The 14,378-nt window shown below is 44.5% G+C and overlaps 2 protein-coding genes across 3 annotated transcripts in view; both read left to right on the plus strand.

The window, feature by feature from the left end:
* The first annotated feature begins 32 nt into the window (after window positions 1-32).
* The window catches only part of CEP89 (centrosomal protein 89), a 69,753-nt gene continuing 55,407 nt past the window's right edge, over window positions 33-14,378 (plus strand). For both annotated transcript variants that reach the window (XM_042917808.1, XM_042917809.1), the window contains exons 1-4: window positions 33-243; window positions 2,549-2,655; window positions 9,267-9,425; window positions 13,087-13,267. In XM_042917808.1, coding sequence (XP_042773742.1) covers window positions 205-243; window positions 2,549-2,655; window positions 9,267-9,425; window positions 13,087-13,267 — 486 coding nt within the window. In that variant the 5' untranslated portion in view covers window positions 33-204. The remainder of the gene's footprint in view (window positions 244-2,548; window positions 2,656-9,266; window positions 9,426-13,086; window positions 13,268-14,378) is intronic.
* Window positions 2,635-5,248, plus strand: LOC122207684 (transcription factor BTF3 homolog 4-like). The gene is made up of 2 exons (XM_042917817.1): window positions 2,635-2,666; window positions 4,153-5,248. Exon 2 carries the CDS (start codon window positions 4,223-4,225, stop codon window positions 4,697-4,699), a length of 477 nt encoding a protein of 158 aa, XP_042773751.1. The 5' UTR covers window positions 2,635-2,666; window positions 4,153-4,222; the 3' UTR covers window positions 4,700-5,248.

Below are 14,378 nucleotides of genomic sequence, written 5' to 3' on the forward strand. Positions count from 1 at the left end.
GACGGGTGCGGAGTAACCTTGGCTATGATTGGTCGAAGAGAAAGCAAAGCCAATGGAGGATGACGTTGTTGCAAAGTGCATTTCGTAGAAATAGCGTCTGAGGCTAGGCCCGCGGGAGGGGCGCAAGCTCTAGGGAGCGGCCCTCGCTTGTGAAGGTATCCGCACGTCCATCCAGCCCTGGTCCGGCCCCTCCCCGCAGCAAGGATGCTCCTGGGGTTTCGCAGAGGCCGCAAGAGCCAGTTTGTAAGTAGACCCCGGGAGCTTGGAGTTAAGAGGGAACGGCTTGGGATTGGCCTGCGGTTGAAGCCAGGTAGCAGCACTAAAGGAAATGGTTTTCCTTTCGAGAAGCCCTGATTTTTTGTATTCGAAAGCATCCTCTATCCCAGGGTCGGCCTCAGTCAGACCGGAGTCGCCTTGTCTCCCTTGCAACTTTTGCTCCGGTGTCTGGGAGCACTCCTGCCGGCACAGACCTACTCTACTACTGAAAATCCCCCAATGGGAAGTCGTTCTTAAGATTCCTCCCTCCACTCCCCACCGCGCGCACCCATCAGCCAAGTTCCATAGATTCCACCCACCAAACATATCTTCTGGCTGCTGTTTCCGCCTCCACCCCGGTTTCCAGCATTTATCTGGACCGCTGCAGCAGCTCCTCGCTATTTCTCTGTTTCCAGTCTTGCTCTTCATCTAGGTCTGTTCTCCACCAGGCAGCCAGAGGCGTTCTTTTAAAACGGACATCTGATCGTGCTAACTGCCCTCCTTAAAACCCATTGCTCCTCATCCTCCCCGCCGCTCTCCCCCCCCCCCGCCCCCTCGTCCCCCCCGTCCCCCCTCGTCCCCCCCGCCCCCCGCACGCTCCAGCCATTTCTTCTGTTCCTTCAGGCCTTTGCCTTTGCCTTTGCTGTTCCTTCTGCCTGGAATGCTTCCCTCCAAAACTTATCACTCTGTCAGTGTAGGCTCATACTCCCAATTTCATGCCTACCACTGCCTGATTAGTCTTTCAAGGGACCAATTTCAGTGGGTGCTCCTCGCTAGGGCACAGGTTCTCCTTAGTCACATATAAAAATTCTTAAGTGGGAACAATCCCCACTCTTACTACCAGCCCATTTTTCTAGCCTCCCCTTCTCAGAGGCTTCTGCATTTGCTGTATTCCAGGAAACTGGAGTATTTGTTATTTCTAGAACACAGCCACTAATGTCTTGCTTCTTTCCATTGTTCATGCTGTTCCCTATTCCTAGAATACTTTTCCATCTCATTTCCCACATGTGAGAGCAACGGCCATCTTTGATGACCCAATCTAAATGCCTCTGTGATTTTCTCCCAACGGGAAGAGGTCCCCTTGCTGACCTCCAGACCTGAAGGAGCCCTTCCCTCCCTGTGCCGCCGCAGCACCAAATTTGTCTTTACCTTTCCCTTGGCACTTCCCATAATTCTCTGTTACATAATAAGTACTTGGGTGCCTTCCCTCTATACTCTATTACCTTGAGGATGAAGACAAGTTTTCTTCATTGCAGTCCTGGTGTTTCACCTCTAGTAGGTGTGAATGAATGACTAGTGCCTAGAAAGTGAAGACTGGGTTATACTCAGAAACTTCTGGGGGTGCCTTGGTGGCTCACTTGGTTAAGTGTCCAACTCTGATTTCGGCTCAGGTCATGATCTCATGGTTCCTGAGTTCAAGCCCCACATCGGGCTCTGCACTGCCAGTGCTTGGGATTCTCTCTCTCTCCTGTCTCTCTGCCCCTACCCCACTGGCACTGTCTCTCTCTCTCAAAATAAATAAATAAACCTAAACAAAAAAAACCTTCTGAATAATTGCCAGTTGTCTAAAGCCAGATTCTCTGATTTTCATTGTGCATAGGAACTAGTTTTCATTATTCTGCATCTTTTTAAATTTTTTTTTTATTTTATGTTTATTTTTGAGAGAGAGAGAGAGAGACAGAGCATGAGCAGGGGAGGGGCAGAGAGAGAGGGAGACACAGAATCGGAAGCAGGCTCCAGGCTCTGAGCTGTCAGCACAGAGTCTGACGTGGGGCTCGAACCCATGAATGGTGAGATTGTGACCTGAGTCAAAGTCGGATGCTTAACCGACTGAGCCACCCAGGTGCCCCCAATTATTCTGCATCTTTGAGATAAACTAAAATCTTTCTTAAGCTTCTACCAGATGTTGAGTAAGGAGGGAAGTGCTTGAGTTCCAGGGTTGATAAAGACAAGAAGATTGCCTGCTCTTAAGAAGCTTCCATTCTGCGGGGGGCAGTAAGTGAGGGACTAGAGTCATCAGGGGTCATGCTGTGAGACAAGTGGAGTTCCAGAGAGTGATTTTGAGGGATTGTCAGGGAGGCCCCTCTGAGAAGGGAAAGACAAGAGGACCCCCACAATGGGCAGCTGCAGTATATTCTCTGGGTGGGCATGCTTACCTGGCCAGGTGGGTTCCTGGTGGGATTTGATCCCTGGGTGGCCAGTGCAGGTGTCTTCTCTTAGGCCCAAGGAGGGGTGGTGACGGGACCCGGGAGATCCCATACACCAGTGACCCAGCCAGGTTTCATTTGTGCAGAAACACATCATCCATGGCCTCCTACCTGCAGCCAGCATCGCACCGAAGCCAGCTGTGCCCCGCACACCTCCTCCCCGCAGTCCCAACCCTTCTCCAGAGAGACCAAGGTGAGTCTCAGGTGAGCAGGCATTGAGGTCACTCTTGTGCTCAGCTGCCAAGTGGTAGGTCCTGGAACTGTTGAAACTGGTAAGAAAATCACAAGTAGGGCCATTAGATTCATGTCCTTCAAAGTGTTTATCATGGTTCCATAATGAAGCACTTAATATGGTTTCTGTGGGATGATGGTCTATCCTTTTCAAGTGCGTGGAGTTCCGACATTTCATAATTGAATGCAATTAGTAGTTTTCCAAATATAAAGCTTTAAAGCCTAAGTTCATAGGATGCTGAAAGGAATTTGAATTATGCACGTAATTATTCTTTTGAAGCACAAGTTTGCCTTTTAAAAGAACTGATTTTGGGGGCACCTGGGTGGCTCAGTCTGTTAAGCATCCGGCTCTTGGTTTTGGCTCAGGTCGTGATCTCACAGTTCATGAGTTCGAGCCCTCATTGGGCTCTGCACTGATAACATGTAGCCTGCTTGGGATATTCTCTTTCTCTCTCTGTCCCTCCTCCGCTCGTGTACTCTCTCTGTCTCAAAATAAATAAATGAACATTAAAAAAATAAATAAAAGAGCTGATTTTGGGGAAAGAAGGAGAAATGTGTTCACTCTCCAGAGCCTAGGATTCCCCCATTTCCAGTGCTTCTAACACCAGAGAACTGATTTTCTTTTATACCTAAGACCCCTGCCTGTGCCTTCTAAGGGTTTAGACACAGGAGAATTTTAGACTATTTTTTGTCCCTAAAAAACGTGAATACGTGGCTTGGCTTTCCAGTGAATCGGCAGTGAGAACCTTTGTTTGAGTGTTCCTTGAAACTAGAATATTGTATGCCTGGTGAGAAAAAACACTTTGAAATATTTTTAGTGTTTGTTTCTTCCTTAAGTACCATGTTGTTAACACGAGCAGCCATTTATTAGTGTTTACTCTTGCCGAGGACCGTTGCAAGTGCTTCAAAAGCATTATTTCATTCCATCCTCAACGAGGCTTTGGCACATTTGGCATATGTCTACATTTTTTAAAAATTAAAGAATGGCGTTCAGATTAAACTTAGGTGTTACTGTGCTTCACGTGTAGTGTTACAGTGAAGTAAGCAGTTGTTACTGTTGTCATACATTTTAATTTTTTTTTAATTTTTTTTTAAGTTTTTTAAATTTTTTTAAGTTTATTTATTCTGGGGGTGGGGGGCAGGAGAGGGACAGAGAGAGAGGGAGAGAGAATCCCAAGCGCCGTCAGCACGGAGCCCAGTGCGGGGCTCAGACTCACCAAACTGCAAGATCATGACCTGAGCCGAAATCAAGAGTTGGACACTTAACCTACTGAGCCACCACCCAGGCACCCCAGTGATACATTTTAAATCTATGTGTTACAAGCCCCGCAATATATTATTACTATTTTTGCCTTAAACAGTCTTTGATCGTTATTAAATCGGTTTTATTGAGGTGTAATGAACATTTAATTAACGGTACACGTATGACATGTTTACACGCACAAAACCATCATTGCAGGAGGCAGCCATCTTGCTCTCGCCGCGTGCTGTTGTTGGAGGACCCTCCCGGCTTCAGATTTACCAACAGCATGAATCAAGAAAAGTTAGCCAAACTTCAGGCTCAGGTCCGGATAGGGGGCAAGGGTACAGCTCGCAGAAAGAAGAAGGTGGTACATAGAACAGCTACAGCTGATGACAAAAAACTTCAGAGTTCTCTAAAAAAACTGGCTGTGAATAATGTAGCTGGTATTGAAGAGGTGAACATGATTAAAGACGATGGGACAGTTATTCATTTCAACAATCCCAAAGCCCACGCTTCCCTTTCTGCTAACACCTTTGCAATTACTGGTCATGCAGAAGCCAAACCAGTCACAGAAATGCTTCCTGGAACATTAAGTCGGCTTGGTGCTGACAGCTTAACAAGTCTTAGGAAGTTAGCTGAACAGGTCCCTCGGCAAGTGTTGGATGGCAAAGCACCAAAACCAGAAGACACTGATGAGGAGGAGGATGATGTTCCAGATCTCGTAGAAAATTTTGATGAGGCATCAAAGAATGAAGCTAACTAAAACATTTTTTCTGGTGTTTGGAAGCTGGCATGGACTAGATTTAACAAATCAGCTATGTGGTTCCAAAGTTTTACAGACGTGGAGAACATCAATTGTTACTAGTTCGGTAATATAAATATTTTGTATATTAATAACGCTGTTTGTTCAGCATTTTTCGGTCATTTGATTTTGCATTTTGCACTTCCTCCCAGGATCTATTCTTTTGGTCAAAATACGAAGTATTGGTGCAGTTTGAGGGTGTTTTGGTGTTTGATTCTCATTTGTTTTGTTTTTTGTTGGAGTATTTTTGGTGTGGGTATGTGTATGTATGCGTGTGGGTATGTGTGTATACAGTGGAGAGCAAATTGGAAAACAGTTCTATTTATCCTCCTTCTTCCCCCAGTAGAAATAAAACAAATCTTTACATTTGAAAAAAAAAACAAACCATCATTGCAATCAAGATAATAAATATATCCATGGTCCCCTAAGGTTCCCTCATGCCCCTTTGTGATTCCTCCCTCCTTGTCCTCCTCTCTCACATCCCCTGCCTCTGCCCAATCTACCCTCACCCCCGAGCCCAGGCAGCCACTGCTCTGCTTTCTGTCACATGAGGTTAGTCTGCATTTTCTAGAATTCTATGTACACGGAATTACACAAGATAATCATGCCAGCTTCTTTGATTCAGCATGATTATTTTGAGATTCACCCATATTGTCGTGAAAATCAGCGATCCACGCTTTTCATTGCTGAATAGTGTTCCACGACATGAATGATAAATGTGTCACAGTTTGTTTCTCCATTCGCCTGTGGAGGGATATTTGAGTTGTTTTAGGGTTTTATTATTGTAGAAATAAAGGTGCTGTGAACATTGGTGCACAAATCTTTGGTTTCCCACATATGCTTTCATTTTTCTCGGATAAATACCCAGGAGTAGAAGAGGTGGGTCATGTACTAGGTATATATTTATTAAGTAACTGTCACTGTATCTTCCAAAGTTTTTATATTTGTGTTCTGACCAGTATTATATGAGTTCCAGTTGTTTCACATCCTCACCAGCACTTACTTTGGTCAGTTGTGTGTGTGTGTGTGTGTGTGTGTGTGTGTGTGGTTTTATACATTTACTTGACATTGGTTCTAACTCGTATTGCCTGTTTACAGGATTTTGAAAGTGGCGAAAAGTACACAGATAACAATGTATAGAGCTTGTTTGTTTGGTGAATCTGCGTCCTCCTTATGCTTTCCGGATGGCCGTATACTGATCTGGAATGGGCCGTTTCTTCTTATTCCTCGGCCCGGGCAGCTCTGTTGTGCCTGGAGTCCATGCGCACATCTGAAGTTCCCAATGCCCGCTTGCCAATTGTCTGGATCTTTCTGTCCAAGGGGGCATATCTCTTGAAGCTCACTCCACAGATGCACCGGTGAATGTTGGTGGGGTGATCTCCAGTCGCTGCCTCCTGGATGCAGAGTGGTTCTTCTCACCAGCCCCCTTTGTGGGACCCATTCTGCCAGGCCTGGGTTGGAAAGGAAGAACATGAGGGATTGTCTTGGCCAATCTTTTAAATTTTGGACATTCTAATGGGTGTGTAGTATTATCCAATTGTGGTGGGGTTTTTTGTTTTTTTGTTTTTTGGGTTTTTTTTTTTTTATTTCTTTGATAATCAAGGCTGTTGAGCATCTTTTCATGTGCATTTGTCATTTGTATATCTTCTCTGGTGGAGCTTCTGTTCACCTCTTGTGCCCACTATTAAAAACTGGGTTGTTTGTGTTCCTCTTACTGTGCTTCAAGAGTTCTTTAAATTTTTTTTTTATTAGTTTCCTTTATTTTTGAGAGGCAGAGAGAGACAGAGCACGTGTAGGGGAGGGGCAGAGAGAGAGGGAGACACAGAATCGGAAGTAGGCTCCAGGCTCTGAGCTGTCAGCACAGAGCCTGATGCGGGGCTCAAACTCACAAGCTGTGAGATCATGACCTGAGCCGAAGTCAGACACTCAACCAACTGAGCCACCCAGGCGCCCCTCAAGAGTTCTTTATATATTCTCGATGCAAGTCCTTTACCAAATAAGAGGTTTGCAGATATTTTCTTCCCATACATGGCTTGTCTTTTCGTTCTCTTAACAGTGTCTTTCAAAGAGCACAAGGCTGGGGTGCCAGTTGGTTAAGTGTCTGACTCTTGATTTCGGCTCAGGTCAGGATCTCATGGTTTGTGAGATCGAGTCCCATGTCAGGCTCTGCACCAACATCGGGGAGCCTGCTTGGGATTCTCTCTCTCCCTCTGCCTCTTCCCTGCTCTCTCACACTCCCTCTCCCTCTCTCTTTCTCTCTCTCAAAATAAATAAATAAACATTAAAAAAATAAAGAGTAGAAGTTTCTAAGTTTTTATGAAGTTTGTCATATCAATTTTTTTCTGTTACAAATCATAATTTCAGTGTCATATCTAAGAAATCTTTGCCTACCTGAAGGCCACAAAGATTTTCTGCTATATTTTGTTTTAGAAGTTTTATAGTTTGGGCCTTTACCTTTAAGCCTATAATTCAATTTGAGTTTAGTTTTGAATATGGTGTAGAAGATACAGATTCAAGTTCATTTTTTTGCATGTGGATATCCAGTCGTTCCAGCATCATCTGATGAAAAGGCATTATTGTATTCGTTATCTACTATTGTGTAACAAATTACACCAAAACTCAGTGGCTTAAAGCATGAAACAATAGTATTTTTAATCCCACATCTCATGATGTTCTTTTCTTTTTTAAATTAATTTCTCTTTTCTGTGTTTCATTTTGGATATTTTCTCTTGTTTTGCTTTCAACTTGACTAATCTTCTCTTCTGCAGTGGGTAATCTGCTGTCCATCTCACCCAGTGTAATTTTCAGCTTATGAAATTCAAGTCTTTTTTAATAATCTCCCGTGTTTCAGGGCACCTGGGTGGCTCAGTCGGTTAAGCGTCCCAACTTCAGCTGAGGTCGTGATCTCACAGTTCGTGAGTTTGAGCCCTGCATCTGGCTCTCTGCTGTCAGCACAGAGCCCACTTCAGGTTCCTCTGTTCCCCTCTCTCTGCCTCTCCCCTACTGGTTCTCTCTGTCTCAACAAAAATAAACTTAATAAAAGTAATCTCCCATGTTTCTACTTAGGTTTTTGAACACATGGAATCTAGTTCTAACAACTGTCTTTGTGTCCTTCTCTGCTAATTCTAACATATGTGTTCAGTTCTGAATGGGTTTCTATTCTTCTCATCATTTAGGGTCATGTTTTTCTGTCTCTTTGCATGCCTTGTTATCCTGGATTAGACACTGTTCTGAGTTTCGCCTTGTGTGCTGGACATTTTTGTATTCCGACAAATCTTCTGGAATTTTGTTCTGGGATACAGTTAAGTTACTTGGAGACTGATTTGATCTTCTAGGTCTTGTTTTTATGATTCATTAGGTACAGCCTGAAGCAGTGCTCAATCTAGGGCTAATTATTCCCTGAGGCAAGACCTTTCCAGGTACTGTACCCAGCGTCCTGTAGATTAATAATTCTTTCCCATCTGTCTGGTGGGAACAGGCACTGTCCCCAGCCATGCGTAAGCACCTGGCACTGATCCTCTAATCGTTGTGGATGGTTCTTCCCCCAGGCTTGGATAGTTTCCTCATATTCCCACACTGAGAATATTTTGTGAACCCTCAGGGGGCTGTCTGCAGATTTCCGGAGCTCTCTGTTTAGCTCTCTCCTTTCCAATACTCTGTCCTGCGAATTCTGTCTGCTGTGCTGTTCCCGGATGCTCACCTCCGTCTCCACAGCTCAAGAGGTCTGCCTGGCTCCAATTCAGTTCTACCTCCCTGTGCCGTGACCTGGAACTTCTCTCAGGAATTAAGCTGACATAACTGTAAATCTGTTGTTTTGTTTTGCTTTCTCAAGTGGGAGGGTAAATCCATTACTCTGTCTTTTCAGCATTGCCGTTTTGAATAATTTGCGAATATTTTTAAAATTTTTTTTTTTTTCAACGTTTTTTATTTTTATTTTTGGGACAGAGAGAGACAGAGCATGAACGGGGGAGGAGCAGAGAGAGAGGGAGACACAGAATCGGAAACAGGCTCCAGGCTCCGAGCCATCAGCCCAGAGCCTGACGCGGGGCTCGAACTCACGGACCGCGAGATCGTGACCTGGCTGAAGTCGGACGCTTAACCGACTGCGCCACCCAGGCGCCCCAATTTGCGAATATTTTTAAAATGCCTTTTGAAATCTTTTTTATCTTATTCTATCTCCCTGTTTTGTTTTGTTTTTTTTTTTTCCATTCTGATCTTCCATTTTAATAGGAAACTGCCTGAGTATAGATTCTCTGAATTAGAGACCTGGACCCATCTCCTGTGAGCTAGGAAATCTTGGACAAGTCATTTATATTTTATGAGAAAATGGAGATGACAGTAATATCTGTTGGCGTGATAATGGAATGAGGTTGTCTGATGGCACATAACAGACGACAGGCGCATGGTCCGTAAATACGCACTAAACGTAGAATAGAAGGTCAACCTTCATTCATTCTTACGTCCTGTCGTCAGCCTTCAGCTTGCAGGTTTGGGTGTCACCTTCTCACTGGGATGTTTTTGTCCCTAGGTCTGCCCTGGCTGCAGTCATCCTCACAACAAGCCTGACAGGCCGGACCGTTGCCATTCCTCAGCCTCGTCAGAGATCCCTGTCTGAGAGTGACGCGACCTCTGTGGACAAGGACAGTTTCATCGAGCCCTATGCCACCACCTCAGAGCTGAGGCTTCAGTAAGGACCATATTGCTGGCTCTCACTTTTCTCCGGGTGGAGGAGAAACAGCTCGCGTGTGCGTGTGGTTATGACTGGAGCTTAGTACTCAGGTTTTCTTTTTTTTTTAATTTTTTTTTTGTTAACGTTTTATTTATTTTTGAGACAGAGAGAGACAGAGCATGAACAGGGGAGGGGCAGAGAGAGAGGGAGACACAGAATCTGAAACAGGCTCCAGGCTCTGAGCCATCAGCACAGAGCCCGACGCGGGGCTCAAACTCACGGACCGCGAGATCGTGACCTGAGCTGAAGTCGGACGCTTAACCGACTGAGCCACCCAGGCGCCCCAGTACTCAGGTTTTCGTCACCAGTGTCAGAGGGACACTGTCCTGGGACATTGATTGCTTTCGAATCATATCAGAATTTTCTCTAGTGTGGCTCTTGTTCAGTTATGGCTTGTGAAACCCCTGGCTGTTTTCATGGATGCACAGAGCCAGTGAATTCAGTGCTGCCTTTTGCCCTTCACGGGACTCTCTCTGTGCCACAACCTAGATGGTGAGAGTTGTCACCCACCGCTTCTCATGTGTCTTCTCTCTGAGCGTTCACACTGATTTTACCTTCATTGGCACCTATGGACCTTCAAGCATCATTTTCTCTGGTGCTTGTACTGGATGAGAGCCAGCATAGGGCTGGGGGGTTTCCTCCTGAGGCAGAGAGCGTTGAGGACAGAGCTGAGGAAAGTACAAGGAGCGCCTGGGGATGGCTCAAGGGTTTGCGGGGGATGGTCAGTGTGGGGCTGGAATGAGCTTGCAAGACAGAAGAGGGAGCATAACACCTGTGAACAGCTGAAGGAAGATGTTTGTGGCTGAGGGCACTTGGGTAAAGTGGGGAGTCATTCAAGATGGCCTGGAGGGGTGGGCAGGGGCCAAGCTGGTGATACATTAGGGGTCCTGTTCTGAGGTTTGGTGTCCCCCTCCCGCCACCGACCCAGGAGCCGCAGGAAGAAAGACACTGAGGGCTTTAAGGGCTTATGAGGTGGGGTTGGGGATACATGACCAGATTTGCCTTTTATCTGTCATGTTTCTTCAATTTTGTTTTTGGAAGTTTTTCTGCGTACCAAATATCGTATATTTTTGATGTAGTAAGATCTATCAGTCTTTGTAGTTTCTGGCGGTATTGTGAAATCTAGAAAGATCTTTCCTATTATATAAATGCTCACTTCCTTCCTTCCTTCCTTCCTTCCTTCTAGGACATGTTTATGTTTTTGGTTTTTACATTTTAATCTTGACTTCATTTTGAGATGTTTGAATGTAGCCTGTATTTCTCCTGGTAAGAATTAGCCAAATAAGAACTAAAGATGAGGAAATGATCCTAAGCTTCACTAGAAAGAATAAGCAGATAAGACCATCAGAGGAAATCCAGAAAGGAAGAATATGACTGTGGGGAAGGGCTAGATTAGCCACACCATACTTGATTTTTTTCTAAGTTTATTTTTATTTATTTTGAGAGGGAGATAGAGAGTGAGTGGGGGAGGGGTAGAGAGCGAGGGAGATCGAATCCCAAGCAGGCTCTGCCCTGTCAGCACAGAGGCCTCCTTGGGGCTCAAATTCACAAACCATGAGATCATGACCTGAGCCGAAGTCCAGAGTCGGATGCTTAACCGACCGAGCCACCCAGGTGCCCGACCACATCACATGCGTACTTGAATTAGTGAAAACAGGACTGGTTCCATGATGGAGAAGTGCACGTGGATGCCCTAGGGGGCCCTGGTGTTTGCCTGTGACTGTGTCATAAAGGCAGCCCCACAGAGCAAGGGAAAGGAAAGGATTCGACGGTATAGTGATTAGCAATGGTAGAAAAAAAAAATCAGCCTCGAGCCTTGCCTAGTTCACAGCCCAAACAAATTCCTGTTAAATGAAAGGATTAATCTGCGCACACACATAAATAAGACCACGAAATCCTATGCCAATCTTGCCAAACCTTTCAGAAGGAGATGCCTGCCTACTATGCACTTCTAAACTAATAATTTTGAAGGTAAAAAAAGTGTTGTTTAATCATCTGCATGTTAAAAAAATTTACAGGGCGCCTGGGTGGCGCAGTCGGTTAAGCGTCCGACTTCAGCCAGGTCACGATCTCGCGGTCTGTGAGTTCGAGCCCCGCGTCAGGCTCTGGGCTGATGGCTCGGAGCCTGGAGCCTGTTTCCGATTCTGTGTCTCCCTCTCTCTCTGCCCCTCCCCCGTTCATGCTCTGTCTCTCTCTGTCCCAAAAATAAATAAAAAACATTGAAAAAAAAAATTAAAAAAAAAAAAAATTTACATAGCCACAATGGAGTTAATAGAATAGGAAAAATATTTGCAGTAAATAAAAAGTCAGGATTTTATCTTTATAGATAAAAAAGCAATTTCAAATTGTAATGGACATACTAGAAGCAAAGTATATGAATATATATATATATAATATATATGTATAATTAAATAGTTAATATAATTAAATATATATTGATTAAATATACATTTAATTATATATAATATAATTAAACATATATTAATTAAATATACATTTAATTATGTGTAATATAATTAATATAATTTATATATAATATAATTTAATTATATTAATTATATATATATTTAAACTAGAAGCAAAGTATATAAAACCATTATATGGAAATGTATTGTTTCAGTTAGAAATGCAGATTTATACAGTGAGGTTTAACTTCTTTTGGCCAGTTTTGGAAAATTGTTACTAATGTAGTCCCAGGTTGGGGAGTTGATTGGTGAAATGATTTTGCGCAGTAAGCTTGTAGACCCACCAAATAATCCTACCATTTGACTCAACAGTCTACCATATGGTTATTTGATTCATAAGACTAATGCTAAATACGGAAGAGATTATCTGCACATAGATGATCATTCCAGAATTATTTATAACAGTGAAAATTGGTGGGTGGAGGGGTGGTGGTGGTGGTGCCTGACTGGATCAGTCAGTAGAGCATGCTGACTCTAGATCTTGGGGTCGTGAGTTCGAGCCCCACATTGGGTGTAGAGCTCACTAAAAAAACCAACCAACCAACCAACCAACAGTGAAAATTGGGGGAAAAAACCCCAAGTACAGGGAGTGGCTGACTAAACTGGTGTACCTACGTGAGTCTTACCTTTTAACATTTTGACTTTAAAAACATGTTGCCAGTGAGGCAAATCATATATGTATGCAGTGATAGGAACTATAAAAACCTAGGTAGGAAACTAGAAATGCTGAGTGTCTAAAGAGACGGACTAGTGGATGACTTCCTTCTTTAGCTTCTGTATATTTTGTAATGTAGTTGTAATAATTTTTTTTTAATTTTTTTTTTAACGTTTATTTATTTTTGAGACAGAGAGAGACAGAGCATGAACGGGGTAGGGTCAGAGAGAGAGGGAGATACAGAATTGAAACAGGCTCCACCCAGGCTCTGAGCCGTCAGCTCAGAGCCCGACGCGGGGCTCGAACTCGCGGACCGCGAGATCGTGACCTGAGCTGAAGTCGGACGCTTAACCGACTGAGCCACCCAGGCGCCCCCGTAGTTGTAATAATTTTGTGGCAGGGACTTGGAGGTAGGGCATCTAACACGTGTCTATATACCAATGTGAAACGTTAAGTGGCTTGCTTGCTTGTTTATTTCGCTCTCAACATTGTAATACAGACCAAATTGGCAGAATGAGACAAGAAGAACTTCTTTGCCGTCCTTTGAAATGCTGGGCTACGGGGAGGAGGATTCCGACACACACCTGTCATCCAGCTGCATGGACTCGGCTGATGTCGGCACCCGCAGGGAAGAGGGAGGTCTCGGGGAGGCTGTGTATGCCGTGCCCCACAGAAATCAGGTATTTGTCACATTCCAGAATTTCTTCTGCACCTTGACGTTAACTTACCGTAAATTGTGTAGATTAGGAAGGATTTGCTTTTCTCTCTTTTGTATTGGCTTTTGTTTGGGGGCTGTTTCTCTTAACGTGGGCAGTCTCATTTTTGATCTGGTTAGGCTGCAATCTCCAACTCTTTCCTTTATCGTCCAAAGACAGGTCCTCCAGAGGCAAAAATAATCATCTTCACATTCTTAATGTAGATTTCCATCCAGTGCTAGAAAGCAAAGCCTGCTCTTTTCCTTGCCCGCCCCCCTGCCCAAGCTACTTTTCCGATCACTTCTCCAGTGTCGCCACGCACGTCACAGCCTTTCTTTAAATTCATGTGTGACAAGAGGAACATCGCCGTTTGTCTCTGCAATAGCTGGCATTCTCTGAGCGCTTACCGTGTCTGAGTCTCTGTTCCAAGCTCTTGGGTGCACATATCCCCACTGCCTCAGTGAAGTAGATTGCATTTATGGCACCATCACACAGTGGGAACTGAGGCACAGAGGTTGAAGGGCCCCGTTCCTCCACCACTGCCCGAGCTGCTCTGGTTTCAACTCCAGAGTTTGGGGAACTGGATGGTGCCATTTCCTTCGTGGCAAAAGATAGCACTGTAATTTCTTTTTCTTTTCTCTTTTTCACTGTCACTATGACATGTGTTCAGAGTGACTGTATATACAGATTTGCAGCATCAGATTATATTCATATTGATTATATTTCTATGGATTGTGCCCCACTGTAACTGAATCACATGTTCAGTGGCCCTAGGGAGCTCATTTGGAGGAATCCTTATGTGGGCATTTCATGAACTATCACTTGCTAACATAGGCAGACTGTAACATGCGGAGGGAGGTTTCTCTACAGCAAGGAGTCCCAGAGCAGGCAGCTGGCTGCTGAGCCCAGAGGAGATTCTGCTGCGGGGTCCACAAGGCCCAGGGGAGGTCCCACTGCCCCTCAGTCTGCATGCTCTCAGGCCAGCATTTTGCACTGAGGTTACAGCTAGAGTTGTATCAGTCAACTATTTGGGGAAGTGAAGCTTGCTACCCCGTTTCCCATAGAAAAGAGACTATAGCGACCCAGGCAACCTTCT

The sequence above is a fragment of the Panthera leo genome, chromosome E2 (assembly GCF_018350215.1).
Source record: "Panthera leo isolate Ple1 chromosome E2, P.leo_Ple1_pat1.1, whole genome shotgun sequence".
Lineage (NCBI taxonomy): Eukaryota > Metazoa > Chordata > Mammalia > Carnivora > Felidae > Panthera > Panthera leo.

Excerpts from the sequence above, each read along its gene's own strand:
- LOC122207684 (XM_042917817.1), top strand. The coding sequence starts at position 4,223 with ATGAATCAAGAAAAGTTAGCCAAACTTCAGGCTCAGGTCCGGATAGGG.